Source organism: Lutzomyia longipalpis, chromosome 2 (genome assembly GCF_024334085.1).
Source record: "Lutzomyia longipalpis isolate SR_M1_2022 chromosome 2, ASM2433408v1".
Taxonomy (NCBI): Eukaryota; Metazoa; Arthropoda; class Insecta; order Diptera; family Psychodidae; genus Lutzomyia; species Lutzomyia longipalpis.
The window spans coordinates 24,659,705-24,682,770 of NC_074708.1; the positions used below are offsets into that span (position 1 = coordinate 24,659,705).

Below are 23,066 nucleotides of genomic sequence, written 5' to 3' on the forward strand. Positions count from 1 at the left end.
ATCCACCCCCCCACCCCTCCGTCCGCCATTTTGGAACACACCCCAATTTTGTTTTTGCTATATCTCAGTCAGTATTATAGCTAGAGGTCTGAAATTTTGATATGTTGTAGGGGACATCAAGAGCTTTCCAACGATGCCTCATTTTCGAAAATCGGTCAAGCCGTTTAGTCAATATGGCCGCCACAATTTTTCATCGAAAATCGACCATAACTCGAAAACGGCTTGACCGATTCTGATCAACCCGGGGTCAAATTAAAGCTCTCAACAAACCCTACAACTCTCTAGAACATCCGAAGTTTCAAAAGTGACCGCTAGGGGGCCAAAAATCAAAAACAAAATTTTCGATGAGTTTTCGATGAATATCTCGATAACTAAACGATGCATTTTCTTCAATTTTTTTTATGTTATAGCTGACTATATTATCTAGCTTCATGCCAAAAATGAAGAAAATCTATGTTGCCGTTCTCGAGATATAACTTTTCAAAGTTGGCATGTCATATCTCGGGTTCTACAAGTCCAATCTTGATCAACTTTTTTTTTTTTTTTTTTTTAACGTATTTAATAAAGCAATCTGCACAAGAGGGTACAATAAACTTTAGTACAAGACAGTAAAAAGAGAGACATGATGGTTTAACGTCGGGGAAAAACCAAAAAACTAAAGCACACCGATCACAACGGGGTAAAGAGGTCGGAAGGCTTCACCTTCCTAAGCCTTCTCGGCTTTCCATCGTCAATCGCCAGCTGCCCAGCGAGGTCATTTTCATGCCCAAGCAGTCGCTCTCTGTAGCGCCTGCTGACCTCAGCTATCTCCTCCTGAACCGGGAGGACGTTCAGGTCCCTATGCAGCTGGTCGTTGGTTACGTACCAGGGGGCGTCAGTGATTTGCCTGAGGGCCTTGCTTTGGAATCTTTGTATTATGTCCACATTTGACTTAGCTGCTGCTCCCCACAGTTGCAGGCCATACGTCCACACAGGCCTAATTATGGTCTTGTAGATCAGAGTCTTATTTGACAGAGACAACTTAGATCTCCTTCCAAGCAGCCAGTATAGGCCCCTCCACCTAAGACTCAGTTGCTTCCTTTTCATCCATAGATGAGTTCTCCAGGTTAGCCTCCTGTCAAGGTGCAACCCGAGATATTTGGTGACATTCGATTGGGGAATCTCACTTCCATTCAGTAGTACTGGTGGGCAAGAACCGTCTCTAAGTGTGAAGGTAACCTGGACGGATTTCTGTTCATTGGCCTTGATTTTCCATCTGCGTAGCCATGACTCGATCAATTCTAAGTGCCCCTGGAGCATATGTGACGCCAACTCCGGCGAATCAGCCACAGCAAGGACAGCAGTATCGTCCGCAAACGTTGCCATGGTATTCTGACGACAACGAGGGAGATCCGCAGTGAATAAGACATACAATACGGGCCCCAGGACGCTACCCTGGGGGACCCCTGAGCGGATTGGCAACGTCTGCGACTCCTCGAGCCCCTGTCTCACGAAGAACTGCCTATCCGACAAGAAGGACTTGATGATGAGGTAGAAATTGAATGGAAGGAATTTTTTGATTTTGTAGTTAAGGCCATCGTGCCAAACTCGATCAAAAGCCTGACTAACATCGAGGAAAGCGCCCGTGCAATATTGTCGGTCTTCAAAGGCCGTATGTATGACATCCACTAATCGATGGACCTGCTCCACCGTACCATGGCCTGGCCTGAACCCAAATTGGTGAGCAGGAATTAGGGCTTCCGCCGCAAGGATGGGTCTCAATCGATGCATCAGAAGCCTCTCAAAGACCTTTCCAAGGATTGATAAAAGGCTGATTGGACGATATGAGCTCAGTTCATCTGATTTCTTTCCCGGCTTCAGAATTACCTTCACCTGTGCAATTTTCCACCGACTCGGGAAGTGACCGATTGTTAGCATGGCATTGAAGATCCTCTGGATAAGTCTGACACACTTTGCAGTAATTTCCTTCAACATTCTTCCAGTAATCTTGTCGTGCCCAGGAGCCTTGTGCGGTCGAAGATCATCAACGAGCACATTTACAATTTCGCCAACACGGAATTTTTTAATAGGTAAGGACAACTGTCCAGGAGCTTCCAGAAATCGGTCCACCTCCTCGTCATGAACATCCATGCCAGGCCAGACACGAAACACGCTCTCCAGGTGCTCAGCAAAAGCCTCGGCCTTACTTTCATCATCTCTTGCCCAACTTCCATCCACCCTCCTCACGGGGGGAACCGCAGCCTGGGGCCTAGTGACTCTCTTGGTAGCCCTCCAAAGACTATAATCGGTGGCCTCAGTAGGTGATAAACCCTCAAGATACTCCGAGATGGACTTCTCACATAAATCCCTCATCATCCTCTTCAAAGCTTTGGCAGAGCGGTTGAAATTTTTCTTGTCATCAGGGTGCCTGGTAGTTTGCCAAATTTGTCGGAGTCTGCGTTTCTCCCGAAGCTTCTCCCGCACGCTAATAGGAACGTGATAATGTTTGAACTTCCCTTCATGCCCAGCCGAAGTTGACGATCGAGCGGCCTCGCGTAAGGCCTCCGTGAGAGCACCCACAGACTCCTCAAGCCCAACCCTGTCATCAATAGCATCGGGAACGACGATGAGTTTGTCCAGGGCATCTCTAAAAAGGTCCCAGTCAGTAGACCGATTAGTAAGGTGGGCCTCTCTACGCAACTGAGCAACGTCGGCAAAAACCTCAAGAATCACCGGGCTGTGGTCAGAGGAGAGATCCAGAGAAGAACTCACTCTGCATCGCGATGCATCCACGCCGCCAACAACGGCAAAATCCAGCAGATCAGGGAGCTTATTGCGGTCTGCAGGCCAGTAAGTAGGCTCTCCAGTAGATAAAAATTTGTAGTTGTTGCTCATGGCTGTCTCATAGAGTTCCTTCCCCTTTGGGTTAACCAATCGCGAACCCCAAAAAGGATGTTTGGCATTAAAGTCTCCAGCGGAGATAAACCTGCTACCAAGAGTGCCAAAATATCTCTCAAACTGATGTTTCTTCACTAAGTGTCTAGGTGGGCAGTAGACAGATGAAATTGTGATCGGAGCGCCCGGGCAAATGACCTCAACCGAAGTAGCCTGCAGAAAATCCTCCCTGAATTTTTCTCGAATATTGTGCTTGATATCTCTCCTGATTATTATGGCCGTCCCTCCGTGCGCAGTACCGTCCGGATGCTTGGTATTGTAAATTATATAATTAGGGATTTTGATAAAACTTTTTGTTGTGAAGTGTGTTTCAGATACCATGAGAATATCCACGTCGTTTGCATAAAGATAATTTTTCACTTCCAGGACATGGTTACAAAGACCATTGGCATTCCACATGACTATTTTTAAGACTTTAAGATTCATTTTGATCTCATTTCGGCCACGAGGATAGTTAATAAATTAAGTACTGTGGATATTTGTTGCGAAAGATTTTTCATCATTGAAGTCAGCACAGAAATGTCGTTATTATTTGAAGCATTCGAATCATTGCCAGCCGGGTTGGACACACCTTGCCCCTCAGTAACACCAACGCCACCTGTGACATCGGAATATGACAATCCATCGATTCTGGTAGCAGTGTTTACATTTGTGGAAGTTTGGCGATGCAATCTACGTTCTTGTGCAACTCTATCCCTGAGATCCGATGTCCTCTGCCTCTTCAGCTGCAGGTGAGCCTCACAACCCCGGAAGTTCGCAGGGTGGCCGCCCCCACAGTTAACACACTTCACATTCTCATCACGGACCTTCCTTATGCACTTTTCAGTCGCGTGCCCACCCGCACACTTAACACACTGAGGAGCCCTATGGCAAAAGGACTTTGTATGGCCATATCTCTGGCACTTCGTACATTGGACAACCTCCTTCGATGGACGCGGAGGCTCCACCTGCACCACGTGACTCAACAGGCGCGTGATTTGGTAAATCTCCTTGTTGTTGTTTGCAGCAGTGACTTCAACAAAGAAGAGCGGCAGGGGGAGCTTTGTGCCCCTTTGCTTAACATTGTGCACACGCACAACATTGTGTCCTAGTTCCTTAAGGGCATTCTTGATGTCCTCGTGAATCACAGCATGATGCAGCCCCCGGATCACAGCGCGGAAGCCCTTCTCGCTCTTCAATTGGAATGAGTGCATGTCAGTGTTTTTGTCTTTGAGAGCCTTGTAAATCTTCCGGTAAGAGTCACTGTTCTTTGTTTGTATCTTTACAGTGTTGTCCTTAAGAGCCTTGAGGGTGTAAAAATTCTTGGCAAGAGACTCCAGGAGTGCCACAAGTGGCGATAGGGTCTCAACTCCATGGACAAAAATAGGCGGAGGTGTGGGCTCTTTCTTAGTGGCAGAATCAGAGTCAGAGGTGCCGTTGTTTTGAGAATCACCATCGGTCTCCATGTCATTTGATTCCTCCCTCGTGGAAAGGGCGTCAAAGGAATTGCTAGTTGGAACCGCTAGCCAGTTGGTTAACTTAGGCTGCTTCATCTGGGGTTGCTTGCTAGTACCAGGATCATCCCTTAGTCTTTTGGTCTGGGAATTTCCTTGGCTCCCACTGGTCGATGGCACGAGAGACATCTGTCAGGTTGGTGTCCTCCACAAAAATGATTTAAAACGCTTGTAAGGCTTGGAAGAATCCACGCATTTGAATTCGACAAGGTTGCACGTCTATAGCGTGGACCCCCAAGACCTAAAAGGATACTAGCCTTCGGCTTAATCAACAAAAATTAGTATAAAACAAGCACAGTGAAAAAAGTTGGTGAGAATCACTTGCCTGTGAATCTGAATCTAATCTTGATCAACTTAAGCGCAAATGAAAGGTTTATGGAAACCCTACAAATGTCTAGAACATTGCAACTTTGAGAAATGACCGCGAGAGGTGCTAAGATCAATTATTTGAATTTTCAAAATTTTTAAGTCAAAATATCTCAATAACTGAACTATGCATTACGTTAAAATTTCAGTATGTTATAGCTGAGGTCAAGACCTTTCCAACGATAGGTCATTTAAGAAAATTTATGGAGCCGTTCAGGAGATATAAGGGTTTTAATTTTTTATTTAATTAATACGCAAATTCTTAGGCGCCCCGCGAAGCGGGGCGCCTTATATATAAGGTATATAAGTATAAATGCAAAGTAAAATATAACGGTAAAATATAAATATATATAGCTACATGGTACAGATTAAGGAGAAAAGGGAATGTACATGGTAAGTTTCACTTACGGGCTGTGATTCTTCCTTCAGAGGCCAAGTTAAATATATGTAAATGCAAAGTCTAATAGATAGCTGCAGAGTGTGGATTAATCAGAAAAGGGAATGTACTGGTAAGTTTCACTTACGGGCTGTGATTCTTCCTTCAGAGGTCAGTCTAAGTGTGATATTTGATATAAGTTTGGTGGTGCAAACTCTGGGGAAGGATGACTCGCGCCACGAATCACAGCCAATGCGCGAGTTAGCCTTCCCCCAGAGTTTGCATCACCAAACTTATATCAAATATCACACTTAGACTGACCTCTGAAGGAAGAATCACAGCCCGTAAGTGAAACTTACCAGTACATTCCCTTTTCTGATTAATCCACACTCTGCAGCTATCTATTAGACTTTGCATTTACATATATTTAACTTGGCCTCTGAAGGAAGAATCACAGCCCGTAAGTGAAACTTACCATGTACATTCCCTTTTCTCCTTAATCTGTACCATGTAGCTATATATATTTATATTTTACCGTTATATTTTACTTTGCATTTATACTTATATACCTTATATATAAGGCGCCCCGCTTCGCGGGGCGCCTAAGAATTTGCGTATTAATTAAATAAAAAATTAAAACCCTTATATCTCCTGAACGGTTTTTCCATATAGAGACAGACATTGCTCTTCATGCTCAATCACAGTATCTGCCACACCTCGTAACACCCAAAAGCAGCACCCGCAAAAGAAGAGGCAAAAGCTCTAAGCCACCATATGTGCGGAGAAACATAATAATAAAGTAGAAGAGGATAAAAAAGGGACATTTAGTCACATTGTGACTATGTAATTGAATTCCATGGAGATTCCCTTTCACGCAGAACTTTTATATATATCTAACGTGAGGGGGCGCGCAGGCAGAAAAAAAAAGAAGAGGAGAGAATGGAATGGGTATGAGATGAGAGAAATTGCGGAAAGGAAAAACAGAACGTAATCCCACCATACATTTAGAGGCATTCACATCCTTGAGCCTAAATATTGCAGAGAGTGACAATTTTAATGATATCATCTTTTTCCATATGAATTTACTCTGTACCTTCACTTGCAAAGCATGCGTAAAAGTTAATCTTGGATTATTTGAATTTGGTAGGTAAAAAGGTACCTTACCTACCTCTAAAATGGCAATAAAGAGCAAAGGAACATTTTACCCGCAATATATACTCTAAAAATATACAATTTTCTTATTTATTTTATACTTTTAAAATACCTCCTCCACACTTTCCATAAAACCGAATTCTCATGAGTAAACGCGTAAGGTTGGTGCGGGGGATCGTTGGAGGAGGAAATGAACATGTTTAACAGGGATCCTTCACCGCACCGTACCATTCCGCCCTCAAACAACAAATATTAGTCGCCGCAAATTATCCATCTTCACACAAAACGCGGGAAATTGCAGTGAAAATGAAAATGATGATGGTGGTTACTTTTTAAACATCACGTTGATGGATAAACCCATGGGGGGTGAAAAGTATCATGTTGAATTCTCCAACTAAATAAAACATGTGTGTTTATTTAACAATAAATTCACTCACACGGAGAGTGAGGCGAAGAAGAGAAAGAGTATTATGGGGGTGTGCTAAATAGAAAGAAGCTTTCACTGCTTTAGTTAATTCCATTTTCCTCTTCATTTTTCCCGGAAAAAAAACACACAAAAGATGGGGTTGAATGGCACACAGTTGGAAAATCTCATGAAAAAGTCAGTGAAATGAAAATTTATCATTTTTTGTGCAGACATGCTGTCCTTTCTAGAAATATTAATAATTCATTTTTGTATACAAGCAATGTTTTGCTAAAATTCTTACTCAAATATCATTGTCTATTTTAATATTCATCCATTACTCTTCATGCATAGCTATGAATTGGCTTTCGAAATACTGAATTCACCATGATATATTGCAATACCTCTGTGTGTGTGTGTAACGTCCAAAAGAGAAACCAACATTTTTTGATAAATGTTCACAATATCATGAAAAATATGCCACGACTGTACATATTTTGGATACTACTACCCTTGTGCCTTGTTCTCTCAATCAAAGAAATTTAAATCATTTTGGGTTTTGTGTGTATATCACGACAGTTGGTGATCACGAAAGTTTCTTTTTTATGAGCTATATTTACTTTAACAACATAAAAGGGGTTTATCATCATTTGGCTAAAATGAATAAATTGATTAAATCAGTGGGAATACCATAAAAGCGAATGTTTTTTTTTTAGAAATAATTAATCCCTATTAAATTATTTTTTAGTCTAATACTAACGGCAATTTTACTTTCTTGACTTTGACACAAAATGTCTTTATTTTCTCAAATAAAAATTAATTCAGTTGAAAGAAATATTTAAGAAATTCTTTCAAGAAATTTCAAAAATTTTGGTTCAGAATTTACGTTTGTAGAGGTTTTTGAATCCTAGAAAAAAATCCTGAACATATCTGGATTAACACAACAGTCTCAATTACTAAAAAATAATTTATTCAGCTGCACTTTGGCTTCCAATATTTGTGCAAAACTTTCGAAAAAAAACCCTAAAAATTATAAATAAAAAAATTATTCAATTTATAATTTTAAGCCTGAGTATTGAGCTCATCGCAAAGAGATTTTTTTAAAAAATAATTTTTAAACAGATAATGCGAGTTTTCTCTCCAATTTATAAATCGCAATTTGATAACCTTGCATTGGGGGTTGGTTTGAAATTTAATTTTAGTTTATTCCCTTATTCCTATCACTTTTTTTTATTAACAGAATTTTTGCTCTGTCAAAGGATAATAAAAAAAATCAATATCACATTACAAAAAAAAATAATTTAATTAATGGCGTATTTTTAACCCTTCAATTTTATGTCTATGGTATATGGAAAAAGTTTTAATTGAAAATAGAGCATAATTTGTGGAGTTTTCTTTCCACACAGAAGGTAATTACACTAGCTAAAATTCAATGAGCGTGCACAAACTCAGAATTCAATCCAACCCTTAATTTTCCACCATGGATTTCAAACATAGCGCGGCAAACAATATGCGGTGCAGACTTTTTTTTCCTTCTTGTATGCTCTTCGACTTTCCCGAGAAGGATCGTGATGCAATTAAAATGTATTGGAAATAAATTGAGTGCAATCTCTTTCAATTGACTGCAACTGAGGCACCCGTAAGGCCTTCCATCCAGTGGAGTGTAAATAAGATAGAAATTGCTTTGGGTCTTGTGAAAATGTGTTGTTAACAATAAATTCACTTGTGCGCGTGCTAAAACTCATAATTGATATTGGAAAAGGTGGTTTTTCCTCTGCTATATATGTATGTTGTGTTATGTATGCTAAAGGGTGAGTGGAGGAAAAAGGGTTCATGACTCGCGTACGCAGTTATTATTTATTGCTGCGGGTGGATGGCTTCCGAAGAGGTTGTATGTGGCATAAATGTGAATTATAATTAAGAATTTAGGATAGCTGTTACGGTCGCTCTTGATTGTTGTACTTTCTCCCCCACCGGTACCGACACCGTGGGGCCGTCCTGGCCACCCCCGCGCACCGTAGCACGACTGCGATGTGCTCTGGCGAGAAAATGCGGGCAATGGGAAAACAAGGGGGGTGAACCCTAAAAAGGATGCAGGGGATGAGAGCGTGAGAAATGTGTGTGTAAGCCATAAATTAAAAACTTTCCCACCCAAACCATTTTATACTGTACCAAAGGCAGTTTTGGCGCAAAATTCCCATCACAGGGGTGGGTGGAGGAGTGTACGAAGAGAAATTGTTAGATATTGAGGCAGCTCAGTCTCTCCTTCTCTCATTCTATGGCATTCCCTCGCTTTAACACTGAATGGGTTTTCGGGGGTAACAACATTCAGTGTGGTGGATGGAAGAAGCACATATAGCATCCAGAGGGAAACAAGCAAGATCGGAAGTGTTAGGGCGAGAAGTTTTCTAGGGGTAAGAGACTCCACTCACTTTGGCGCACATCTGTGTCAACAAAGTTGAAAATTGGCGCGAAGAAATCGATACAAACACACTTTTGGGTTTGCCGTTAACCCCTTTGACTCCCAATACGCCCACACATTCAGGCAAGAAGTGCAAGAAGGGGCAAACAATTTCTCTTTCCCGTACACTGCTAAAGTTTTATTTGTTTCGTTGAGAAATTTGGAAAATTCATAAAATCATTTTAAACGAGCCCCAATCAGCTGAGAAAGAGCAATAGTTTTTAATGTTTAATCAATTTAATTAATTCCTAATTAAATAATCAAGTCCTTTTGAACCATAAATGCGGTATATAATATATCCTTTCGTGTTTCAGCAATATGTGTGCACTTAATTAACAAATATATTTAAAACATAATATTTGCATTGATCCCCCCAATAGATCTACAGCAAACTGCAATAAATTGAATGGTTTCAATATAACTCCATATTATTATTTTATTCACTACTAATTTGGTCTGAATTCCAATTTAGGTCGAGGTTAACTAAATCATAGGCAAAATGTACATTAATTCAAGCAAAGCATTATAGCGAGGTACTTTAAAATTGTCATTTATTCAATGAATTATATGAGTTCTATGAGCTCTGATGCAATTGCACATATATAGCATGCATGTATGTATGTACTCCAATTTTGGGCTAATGAAAATGGCCAATAAGATTTGAAGCTGGTGCACCCGAATGATTCATGGGTTTGGCTTGTGCCAAGTTCCCGCCGCAACATGTCAAAGGATTTCTCTCTGTGGTGACCACAATGGGACGTTAAGATCGACGCAGTTGAACACCCCTTTTGGTAAATGCTGTGCGAGAAAAATATGTATGAGTGCTGCTTTTCTTCTCCATGGGCGAGGAAGTTCTCACCCAGCAAATGCTGAGAATGGCATGAGTGGGGGCTCTGGCAAAGACGCCAGCCTGTGAGCGTATAGATATTTTCAGGATGTCAAAATCCTGCTGATTCATGAGAAATAAATTTGTGTGGCGTATGGAGAAATGCAAATTAGTTGTTTTGGCTTGGCGTCGATTCTTGGGGTGTGTATGTGTGTTGTATCACGCTCTCTGTGGGCAATCCACCCACCCATCTTCCCATTTTACTCCTCCAATATGCATATCCTTTTCAGAATACCCAAATGGCCAAATACAGGACCCCGTATAGAGTGGATGGGATGGGATGAGGTTTGGTTGGTGCTTTCACATCACACACATCTTCCCACTAGCTGCCTCATGTCGATAAGCAACTCTCGCATGTAGCGTCAGCTCCTAACTCGTCCTGGTGGCATGCTTGTCTTGCATCGAGAAAGGGATGTGTGGCGATGGAATGAGATTTCCAGGAACGAGTTGAAAGTCCATCAGATGGCCATTAATTCAAATGTCCAACGCACGCCTCTTTAACCTACACGACCTCCCTTTTCTCTTTTGGCACACATTTTCCTTTTGCTTCCTCTTGTGTTATGTGGCAAAAGCCAAGATCGAAATCCAAGATAATGCTTCGCCGTCGAATATCACACACAGATTCCATTCTCGTTATTATTAAACACCCCCGGCCGCAAAGATAATAAATTTGGGTCAGTGTTCATGTGGAGCGCTCCCGGAGGAGTGTTAATCAACGTCTACTTAAGCACGAAAGCTCCACTTCTATATAGGGTGTCTCAAGCTCACAATTTGAAGAGGCGACTGCCGCCAGTGCTAAACTCCGGAACTTCATCCCTCTCTTTCCTTCAGTCTGCACCACCACTGCCCTCCTCCCCCAAATGCCTGGATACTTTATGTGAGAAACTAATATTGCACTTTGGTGTTTTGCATGCGAACTTGGTATACTCACACAAACAACCCTATAGCCACAGTGAACAACCCTCATTTAGGGGTAGTATTCTCCTCATATATGTGGAGATGACGAATTAAATGAAGAAACATTAAAGACGTTACAAATGAATTAGTGTGTGTGTGATTGAGAAACTGAATTAGTGTTAGTGAAGTGTGACGAGGAAGAAGGAGTTAGTAGGCGATGAACATCAAAAGCAAGAAGGACAAAATTTTTTTGGTGAGTCATTTTTCTAAGTAAAAATCCTACTCTCTATATGGGGGCTCAACCGGGATGGACAATAGGACTTCCCGATAGCCATTAAAGACGAAGATTGTGAAAGTGCGGTGAAATTCGCGAAAAAACTGTGTAGAAAAGACGCGTCCGCCATTGGAGCCCGAGTGCCCCATTTGGGCGAAAAGTGTAGTGCGACTATTTGCCGCTGGTGGACGATTGGCGCGAGTGCGAAAGTAGCGAAGTAGCGCAGTGTCGCGAGTGTTTGCCGGTAGAGTGTGAGTGGCGCGTGTGTCGCGGTGCTGACATTGACGTTTGCGAAAAGCAAAACAAACAATAGACACAATTTTGTGGAATAGACGTGAATTGAATGATTTTGCGAGAAAAATCAAACAAAATGACGACTTTTAAGTGGTTGATGGATCATTTGACGCGGTGCACACTGCAGGAAGAGTGCACAAAGAGAAATCTATCGAACAAAGGTACAAAAGATGCTTTGGCGAAGAGGTTGGCTGAGGCCATGAGGAAGGCAAACGAGGAACCAACTCTTCAAATCGCTGCAAGGAATGAGGTGTCTTGCAGCAATGACGGCACAAATACGGGATTACAGGACGGATCCCCGTGCAACCATGACGAAGATGTGGCAGCAATACAGGTTGAGCAAAGTGGATCGGAAGACGATGATTCTCAAAATGAAGAGGATGGAGATGATCACAATGACGAAGATCTCTCCAACGATGACGCTCCTCGGAATGCGAGAACCGGACGCAAAGCTTCATCCAATGTGGCCAAAAAGACGAAGACGCGTAAGTCCCAGAGACGCAATGGGCAATCCTCAGACGATGATGATGATGATGATTCGCTTTCGGGTGAATCAACAAGAAGTGCAAGACGAAGACGAATCACGGAAACCAAGACGTTCAATTTCCGGGACATTGAAGGAAGTTTGGAAGAATTTAGCGGAAGTAAGAAGCAAGATGTGAGGATGTGGATGAGTGAATTTGAGGATGTAGCCGACATGGCTGGCTGGACATCCCAACAGAAGATTCTTATTTGCCGAAAGATGCTAAAGGGAACCGCAAAGAATTTCATTTTCGCAGAGAAGAGTGTGAAATCGTGGCGCGCATTGAAGAAGATGCTGCTGGAGGAATTCGGCAGAAAGGTGAATGAAGCTGAAATTCATAGAAGACTTGCGGGAAGGACGAAGAAGAATGACGAGAGTTATCTCGACTACGTGTACGAAATGCAGCGGATCGGTAAGATGGGCAATTTGAGAGATTCAGCCATAATTGAGTACATTTGTGATGGAGTTCCTGGTGACGCGATGGAGAAAGTGAATTTGTATGAAGCTGATTCAATTCGGGAACTCAAAGAGAAGCTCGAGAGGTACGAGAGACAGAAGGAGAAATCTCAAAAGAGTAAGACGAAGCATTCAGGTGAGAAAAAGAATGAGAAGAAAGACGGAAAAGATGTGAAAGACGTACGATGCTACAATTGTGGAGAAAGAGGGCATAAGAGTGATGAGTGTCCTGACAAACAGCGTGGAAGAAAGTGTTTTAGCTGCGGAGAGTTTGGGCATAGCTCACACGATTGTACGAAGAAGTCAAAGGACGATAAAAAGAAGAAAGATGAGAAGAAGAAGGACACAACAGTGAATGTTATGCACGTCCAGGGTAAAGATGATTTTCAGGTGGAAGTATCCATCAATGATGTGAAAGTGTCAACTCTCGTTGATACTGGCAGTGAGATTTGCGTGATACGTGATGATTTTTGGGGAAAGATTCGTACTCCAAAATTGACGGTTAAACCAACGACGATGAGGATTCATGGCTTTGGAGGTGGTGTGAAAAATTCGAAGGGAAAAGTTGTGCTGGACTTTACCGTAGATGGTCACAAATACAAACAGATGTTCCACATTGCTCCGAAGGAAGCCATTTCAGCGCAGTTGCTATTGGGTACAGATTTCCTGATGACGGTGAATCATCGCATTGATCGCGGGAGGGTGAGTATCTCTCCATTAGAGTTGTCAGATGAAGATGAAAGTACAGAAGAAGAGGGCGTGACGACGGAGGATTCACACGATGAAAAATCAGTTGAGGGTGATGGTTGGCTTTTGCAAATCCAAGGGGATAATGATGAGATTGATTGCCCAGCGGTGTACAAAGGTCAAATTGAGAGCTTGATTGAAAAATATGATCCTCAAACGCCTGAGAATGTTGGTGTCAAAACTGTGATTAAATTGCACGATGACACACCAGTGATTAGCCGACCACGACGATTTGCACCATTGGAGAAGAGATGCATTGAGAAGCAGGTGCGTGAGTGGATCGAGGAAGGAATTGTGAAGCCCTCGGTCAGTGAGTATGCAAGCCCAGTGACACTTGCTAAAAAGAAGGATGGTTCGTATCGGCTTTGCATAGACTATCGTGAGTTGAATAGCCGTGTAGAGCGTGATCGATACCCCATGCCGTTGATAGACGATCAAATTGATAGACTGGTGGGTGCGAAAGTATTCACGACGCTTGATTTGAAGAATTCATATTTCCACGTACCGGTGCAGGAAGAGAGCCAAAAGTTCACCGCGTTCGTGACTCATGAGGGCCAATATGAGTTCTTGAAGACGCCATTTGGACTGTGTCTTAGTCCATCAAGCTTTGGACGATTTATCAGTGCCGTGTTTCGCGAACTGATTAATAAAGGGATAGTGTTGGCATTCGTGGACGATTTGATTATTCCCTCTGAAGACGAAGCGAAAGGATTGGAGTCATTGAGATTAGTGATGTCTGTAGCTGAGAAAGCTGGACTTCAGTTCAATTGGAAGAAATGCCACTTTTTGAAGAGGAAAGTTGAATATTTGGGCTATGAGGTATCTGAAGGGCAGATTGCTCCTTCCCCGAGTAAGGTTGAAGCTGTGATGAAGTTTCCTCAACCCAAAACTGTGAAGGAACTCCAAAGATTTCATGGGATGGCAAATTATTTCAGAAGATTCATTCAAAGTTTCGCAAGAATTGCTAAACCATTGACGACGCTGCTGAAGAAGGATAGTGATTTTGTGTTTGGAGAAAATGAAGTGAGTGCATTTGAGGCACTAAAGAAAGCGTTGTGCGAGGCCCCTGTTCTTCGCATTTACGATCCTGAAGCTGAGACAGAAGTGCATACAGATGCTAGCAAAGATGGATTGGCGGGAATTCTTATGCAGAGATCCCCAGATGACGGCGCAATGCATCCATGTCACTTTTATAGCCGAACGACGCAAGGTAAGGAGTCAACATATCACTCCTATATTCTTGAATTCTTAGCTGTGGTGGAGACTGTGACGAAATTCCGTGTATACCTCCTGGGTATAAAATTCAAGTTGGTGACGGATTGCTCTGCGATGAAGCAGGCATTGTCTAAGAAAGATATTGATCCAAGGGTAGCAAAATGGGTGTTGAGATTGAGTGAGTACGAATATACGACGGAGCATAGACCAGCTGAGAGGATGCAGCACGTAGATGCTTTATCACGATGCCAAGTGTTGACAATCACGTCGGAAGTGTTGAGTCGGATGCAAGCTGCCCAAATGCAGGATTCGTACATCAAAGCGGTGAAAGATGCACTTAAAGCTGGACCACACGATGATTTTACGTTGGAAGGAGATATTCTCTATAAGATGTGTGATGATAAGAAGCTGTTGGTTGTGCCGGAAGCGATGAAGGAGGATATTGTGAGAAGGTGCCATTTGACTGGGCACATTGGAGAGAGGAAGATGAAATCTAAATTGATGCAGCAGTATTTCATTCCGAAGATAGACGAAGAACTGAGAAGATGCCTTACAAATTGTGTACAGTGCATTTTGGTGGAGAGGAAGTCAGGGAAGATGGAGGGAGAATTGAAGCCGATACCCAAGGGAGATTTGCCTCTGGATACGTGGCATATTGACCATCTGGGGCCCCTGCCATCAACAAGGAAGTCGTACAATTATATTCTCACAATCGTAGATGCATTCTCAAAGTTTGTGTGGATATTTCCAGTGAAGAGTACAACTACAGAGGAGACGATCAAGAAGTTGTCATTGCTTAGCGATGAGTGGGGAGATCCAAGACGTGTGATAGCCGATAGGGGAACAGCGTTCACCTCGGGACAATTCAAGGATTATTGTTCCACACGAGGAATCGAATTGCATCATGTGACGACAGGAGTTTCAAGAGGAAATGGTCAGGTGGAAAGGATACACAGGATTATCATTCCTATGCTGGCAAAATTGGCGATTGAGAAACCTGAAGAATGGTTTAAATACGTTGGAAAAGCACAGAGATTCATCAACTCTTCATTCCAACGCAGTGTACAGATGACGCCGTTTGAACTTATGACTGGAGTTAAGATGAGATGTCCGGAAGATGAAAAAATGATTGAAATTCTGGAGGATGAGTACAGAAAGGAGTTGAACGAAAAGCGTGATGAACTACGAGAGTCTGCGAAGCGTCAAATTGAGAAGATTCAGGAAGAGAATCGTCGAGGATTTAATGCAAAGCGAAAGCAAGCCGTGAAGTATGAAGTTGGAAATCTCGTTGTCATCAAAAGAACGCAATTTGGAGGAGGTTTGAAGTTGAAACAGAAGTTTTTGGGACCTTATCGTATCGAGGAAGTTTCAGGAAATGATAGATACAAGGTCAAGCGTGTTGATGATGGAGAAGGCCCAGAGGCAACTACAACGAGTGCAGATTTTATGAAGCCGTGGGTCGTGGCCACCCGGCGTAGTGGCCGTGTCAGGAAAGGCCGTGTGGAGATGACGAATTAAATGAAGAAACATTAAAGACGTTACAAATGAATTAGTGTGTGTGTGATTGAGAAACTGAATTAGTGTTAGTGAAGTGTGACGAGGAAGAAGGAGTTAGTAGGCGATGAACATCAAAAGCAAGAAGGACAAAATTTTTTTGGTGAGTCATTTTTCTAAGTAAAAATCCTACTCTCTATATATATATACACAGTTCGTCTTCCAAAAAGCACAGGGAGCACGCAGGGGGACTCCCCACACAGAGAGAGAGAACTTCCCAAGGAACCACATATACAAACTTCTGGGTCTTACAGAGGGCAGGCGAATGGGGGTGAGTGTGTGGGGGTTGAAGAAGAAAATAAGGAATAGAGAGTGTCAGAACACGATTCAAATCGTGGGAAAATTAAGATGGTGCTCCTGTGATAAGACCCACACCATACCACTCGTGCACACACCCAGCGGCCCCATTTTATTGCCCTGTGTTTTACACGATGTATTAAATGCCAACCTATTGTGGTCCCTCCATGGGTTTCGTGTGCAACGTGAAACGCCCATTGAGCGCGCGAACACGGGAAATGGAATTATTAATGTGCCCCACAACTTTTGATCCTCCAACCCCTCGCGCTATACATAGTGGGTTTCCTATGCACTCTTGCTCTGCTACATCTTAACCCTTTTCCATGCTAAAAGCTCACGGTGGCTCCTACCTTACTCCTTGTGTGGCGTATCACATCGTGCGGAAGTCATTTGTAGGCGCAGCAGCAACATTTCTTACACACAGAAGATTAATGAGACGAACCATCTAGCGCAGCTTTGTCTTAATTAAGCTCCGCGCCATGAGGGAAAAGGAGTAAATGGGATGCAAATTTTCTTTGACTCTTTAAATGTATATGTAGTGTAGAAGAGAAAGTTTTTAGGGAAAGAGTTTAACTATATATCTTTACATCCGTGATAAAATCAAAGGAAGTAAAAGAATGTGAATTATCTTACTAATTTTTGCACTGATAGAAGGTATTGAATAAAGCTGATTATATGAAAAAAATAGTCAATAAAATGATTCATAAAAAGTAAGGAATACACACGTTACATAGGTAGTTCAGTAGAATAGCTTTAAGAGGATATAATAAACTAAATAAATGGAATAAGCTATATAGAAAACATTAATAGATACTGAATGGACAATGGCCTATGCCAATTATTTAATACCTTCTTCTAATATAGTTCAAATGGTGGTACATCGATAAAATTGGCACGATCATTCCCATATATTTTATACGACGATTACTGGTCTATGATAGGAACATTAAACGATAATATGTTGTATAGGGGAGATTAGGGTTGCTTTAGCTACTCAAAGACCTCACAAAAATATTTCCTCTTAGAAAGATTTTTCCTCACTATGCTTTCATTTTTATTTCAACAAATTAAGCTCTTAAAAAATATTTTAAGAATTGCACATTTGCAAATGAAGAAAATACATAAAAAAATAATTACTAAAAGGAAGAAAAAAATCCACAATTAAATACCCCATTTTGTAAATAATAACAGAAAGCTAATTTCTTTCCTTTGCTAAAAGCTCACATTCATTCGTTTAAAATGAAAAATAATTTTTCAAGACTTTTCCCTCTGTGCACGAAGACTAGAAAGTCCGTTCTCCATGGCTCCTTTTTCCTTCACTTTATCCCGGAGCTTTTTCTATATCTCCTTGTCGACAAATATGGATGAGAAATGCTGTGTGAGCGAAGAGAAGAGAAGGGTGCGTGGGTGAAGTTGAGGAAAGAATTCCACTTATTCGACTCCTTCTTTGCCTTCAATCCTTGCTGTTTGATAATACTTTGTACTTTTGATGCATTTTTGTTGTCCATTTGTGGGGAATTCAAGCAGCCCGAGCGAGGATGGCGCATGAGGCAGGGAGTGGAGCCACACTCTTCCCACACACACACACAGAACAGATGGTTGGAGATGGTATAAGTGGGTGGGTGGTGGCGATGATGGTGGAAAAAAGAAACTGCTGTTGTTGCAGAAAGAGCTTAAGGGCAACTTTTCACAACTTCAGCCATGTCTATTTCTTCAATTTCCAACAACCCCAGAGTGAATGTGGCAGACTATTCCGGGGGATTCAGCTTACGACCAAAAACAAAACCATTCTACATGGAAATTGGTAAGAAAGGGACGCACATCACCCATATAGCGGGAGAAAGTGGTGCGCGGGATGAGAAAAATGAAATATCGAAGGAGCTTTTCCGTAGAGCGTGTGATCTCAAAAAAGGGAGAATATATAGAATGAAAACCCATATAGAGAGAATATGGAATGTGAAAAACAATTTTCTTCACTTGTTTATAATGTACATAAATACATACATATGTATGTATTTATCAAAACAGAACATTAAGTGTTCCGGTGAGTAGAAAAATATTTTGTTGACGCATTTCATGGTCTACGCTTGTGAGCAAATAGAGGAAAATTGGCCATTTTACACCCTCTAGCAATTTTCAAAATAATTCACCAACAAACTCCATGCTATACATTACATACGTACTTTTTTATATTGCATAGAAACAAAAGAAAAGTACACACCATTCACTAGATAAATATATGGAATTGTTTTAAAAGAAAAAAAGTTGAATAGACAAAAATTTATAGGTAGGATATTGTACATACTTAAAAAAATATATATATACAGTACAGAATTTATATATAGGAAGCTTCATGGCTGATAGATTGGTAAGAAAAAGCAATTTGTCTTTTCGCCACGAATGTTTGTTGAATGACAACACACTGAATAAAATATTTTATTGTTTCAGCAATATTGTTTCTTTTTCTCTCCTTGAGGAAATACAACAGAAATTACGCTTTTTTCTTCAAAGAAATTATTCACAAATGGACCAAAAATAGCAAATTTTGAGGATTGATTTTGTGGCTTTCGGAGAAATTGAAAATCAATCTGAAAGGAAGCCTAGAGGGTCTCCATTTTTATATTATTTAAAGAATATTTAAAATGCTTTATGATTTTATATTAAATTGAGCTTTGAAAGTGAGCTTTTTTGGGTTTGTTATTTTCATTCAAAACGATTTAATTAAAATACGAATATTTTCCTCGATATTTCCCATTAAAACACAGATTTTGTTCATTAAAAAAAAAATGTTGCAAAAAAAAGTTGATTATAGTTGTAAACATTTCTGAAATTGTTACATACAATAGAATCAGAACTATTTCACCATATTGCGCACATGGGAGCTTAACGTTGGTACAAAAAAAAAGCTCTCCTGCCATCATTAGCTAAGGTTTTTGCAAAAAATTTCAAACTTTATAATCCACTTTTCGTGCATTTTGTCGAATAAAAGCGATATTATGCGCACTTTTTTCGCCCATATGCTTATAATACGAAGTAATATTAAATTTTAAAGTACCTTACGAGCGATAACAAGCATTTAAAATTCATTTAACAGCTATATGTAGTTTGCATGCTCTCAAGCCCCCGTCATGGTGTTTCGGTCCATATGGTACAAGAGAACGCCATGAGCATAGTAATTTTAATATATTGGATCAATAAAATGTGCTCAGAGTGAGGGAAGGAAGTTTAAATAAAAAAAAAGCGCCGGCATATCTGAAAGATTTCTAAGAATGTGTCCATTATTTAATTAGTTCAGCAGTGGTGTAGTATATTTTTGTAAAGAATTCTAACAAGTTATTTTATGAAATATCTTCCCTTTCCCTTCCGGACTTGCTTCGGCGAGACAAGAAAGTTTAATTTGAGCTTTTAATGAAAACTCTTTGGATTCCCACTGTCAGTGATGGGAGTTTGAGTGGAAAATGCCGGTCTTGTATCTTTAAGATTCTCAACTGAACCAACATCCCACTCTTTGTTACTTCTCTCCTCCTCAACACGATGGAATTCCTCGAATGATTCTTAAGGGTGAAGCGAGTGAAGCTTTAAATTTCACAAGGATACATATGCAAAAAGTCCCTGGCTTATGTAGAATCTTGTGAGACAATCTTATATATAAATGTACGGGTAAGCTGACCAAGCTTACGAGAGCTGTGTTTCTTTCAGTGTACCAATTTTGTGAAAGCAAACTAGAACGCGAATTTGTTTAAGTACATGCAAAATCGGGAAAAGTTGAAAATTCATCCCCCCAGAAATCTTTAAAACGCCATATCTCGGGAACGGCTCCATAGATTTTCGAGTTTGAGCTATCGTTGGAAAGGTCTTAACCTCAACTATAACATATTAAAATATGAAGTAAATCGATAATGGCATTTTCGAAAATTTTGATTTTGACTTTAGCGCCTCTTGCGGTCATTTCTCGAAGTTGCAATGTTCTAGACATTTGTAGGGTTTCATGAAACATTTCATTTGCGCTTGAGTTGATCAAAATCGGACTTGTAGAACCCGAGATATGACATGTCAAAGTTGGAACTCAATATTTTCAAAATGGCGACATAAATATTTTTAATTTTTTTTATATAAATAGATGTTATAGTAGGCTATAATATATCAAAAAATGAAGCAAATCGATAATAGCGTTTTCGAGATATTCATCGAAAACTCATCGAAAATTTTGTTTTTGATTTTTGGCCCCCTAGCGGTCACTTTTGAAACTTCCGATGTTCTAGAAAGTTGTAGGGTTTGTTGAATGCTTTCATTTGACCCCGGGTTGATCAAAATCGGTTAAGCCGTTTTCGAGTTATGGTCGATTTTCGATGAAAAATTGTGGCGGCTATATTGACTAAACGGCTTGACCGATTTTCGAAAATGAGGTATCGTTGGAAAGGTCTTAATGGCCCCTACAACATATAAAAATTTCAGATTTTTAGCTATAATAGGGGCCGAGATATAGACAAAACAAAATTTTGAGGTTATTCAAAATGGCGGACGCGGGGGTGGGGGGGTGGATTTGACGTCATAATCGGATTTCTTCATGTCGATATTTAAACTTTGCCGTTTACCGCAAGTCTCTATCTATTACCGTTCTCTTGCAATTTAAGTTTATGATCCGGCCGGACGGACGGCCGGACGGCCGGACGGCCGGACGGCCGGCCGGAAAAAAAATTTTTTGGCGCATACGTTTTTTGGAATGTGGGGACCCTAATTCGTGCTCATCCCAAGTTTGAGCCCGATCTGACGACTTTCGATTTTGCTCGGTACACAAAAGCTGTGTCTGAAAGAAACACAGCTAAAATACGACGAAGGCCTCTCTCGGGGGCGTCTTCTGCCGAATATGGGATGTGAAGAGTTCATCTCTATTGACACGTGAATGCCTTCGGCGCGATGCTGTTGGTGAAATCTGATGAAAGTTTTTGAACTATTGAAATTTCCCATCTTTACTCCTTTAAGCCTCTCCCCCTTGGGCTTGTATCGTGTTAGATCAAAATGAAGATGATTTTTTTTTTTGAAATTTTGAATCACTCCTCCCGTAAAAAGTTCCTCTGATTGAAATTTAATATGTATAAATTTATTTTCAATAAAATTTTGATTTTAATCTATGATTGACGCCAATATTAAAACACAATCAAATTAATTTGCAATGATATAAAACAATTTAATAATAAAAATATCAAAATCAGCTTTTTACTATGCATGACTACGTAGAATTAATTATTTATGTTTTATTTTGAATAAAATATGTTTTAATGGAGTTCTATAGGTATTAATTTTAAATGCATATAGATTATTGTTTAGGTACAAAAATATGAAAGTATACATGCACCAATGGATTGTATGTGTATATACATATAAAGTTATGTGAAACAACAAAAGTTATATACGTATATAACATGATATGAATGCACGAATGGCATGATTTGTAAATTATAACTTACATGGAAAATTAGTTGGGAGTTCATATAAAAAGCGATAACTAATTATTTAAAATAATGTGTAATGTAATATTCTCTGAAATTAAATTTAAAAAAATATGATTTATGCAACAAAAGTACCTAACTACATTTAATTTATCAATAAATCATAATTTTAAAAGCTCAAATGATTAAAGCTTGTGACTGTTTTAAAACAATTTCATAAAAGGAAATAATCCAAAGGGTTTAAATGGATAAAGAATAAACTTCCAACATAAAATATAAACAATATAAAAAATATATATATTTAAATAGCACAAAAAAATGAAACAGACAACAGAGCTTTCCCTTCAATTAATTTGATCTTCACATCCTGGATTGTTATTTTCCCACCTTAAATATTTAAATTGAAATCACCTCGATTTATTCTATAGGGATAGGTGTGTATGTAGTTAATGCCCAAAGGGTGTCTGTACATTCAACCAATTGTTAAATATTGTAGTGAGTACCCTTAATTCCACACACCATTCCCTTTTAACCCTTATGTGTTGACGAATACCACTTTAGTTGCTATTAATCGGTAATACAAATACAATTAAGGAAAAGTGCAAAAATCATTCTTGCAAAGTTCCGCAGTGGAGTTTGTCATGGAGAATCAACATGACAATGCAAATTGCGAAGAGAGTGTATCTGGGGGTACATGTAGAGTATACTTTAATCCACTTAGAGGAGTGTCTATTGGCTCTGAGAAAATAGAATTTGTCGTCATAACCCGAGGATGTGTAAATTAATTTTCACCACCATATTCCACCACCGTGCTGTACTATTTATTGTAACGATCGAATACTATGTTGGATAAGCTCATATAAGTGTTACCATTTTCACCCCAAACTTTGGCCTTTGCGCTACTACACACTACACCTATGAGAATATAATGCATTTTAAAGGCACAGCAGTGTGTATGAAATTCAACATGAATTTGCCAAATTTATGCTTTACAAGATAATTCAATGGCATAACGAACTAAATCGATTGTTTTCTTTCGGTTAAAAATAATATGAAAATCTCTTAATATTTATTTATGAGCTTTCGAGTAATTCAAGAGCTTTTTTCAGTGGGTAGATCCTGATCTGAAACGCAGTCTCTCTCTACATATTTTTCTATTAGTTTTTTCATGTACATTTCAGGAGCTTTCGATCAGAATCTATCCACTGAAGCCAATGAAATTCTTAATATTTTAATTATTTAAGAGGTATACTTTTCTTTATTTATTTTCTTTATATATAAAAAATAT

At 40.1% G+C, this 23,066-nt stretch overlaps 2 protein-coding genes across 2 annotated transcripts in view; one reads left to right on the forward strand and one right to left on the reverse strand.

The window, feature by feature from the left end:
• Nucleotides 1–23,066, reverse strand: part of LOC129789722 (uncharacterized) — a 55,918-nt gene that overhangs the window by 22,895 nt on the left and 9,957 nt on the right. The gene's annotated exons all lie outside the window — the stretch shown is intronic.
• On the forward strand, nucleotides 1,310–4,025 carry LOC129789774 (uncharacterized). Its single transcript, XM_055826826.1, has 2 exons — nucleotides 1,310–3,665; nucleotides 3,761–4,025. Exons 1-2 carry the CDS (start codon nucleotides 3,454–3,456, stop codon nucleotides 4,023–4,025), a joined length of 477 nt encoding a protein of 158 aa, XP_055682801.1. The 5' UTR covers nucleotides 1,310–3,453.

What these genes read in the sequence shown, in the direction of transcription:
- LOC129789774 (XM_055826826.1), top strand. Translation starts at nt 3,454, where the DNA reads ATGTCGTTATTATTTGAAGCATTCGAATCATTGCCAGCCGGGTTGGAC. An exon ending in CTCTGCCTCTTCAGCTGCAG is followed by an intron (nt 3,666 to 3,760) that starts GTGAGCCTCACA and finishes TGCACTTTTCAG; the next exon opens with TCGCGTGCCCACCCGCACAC.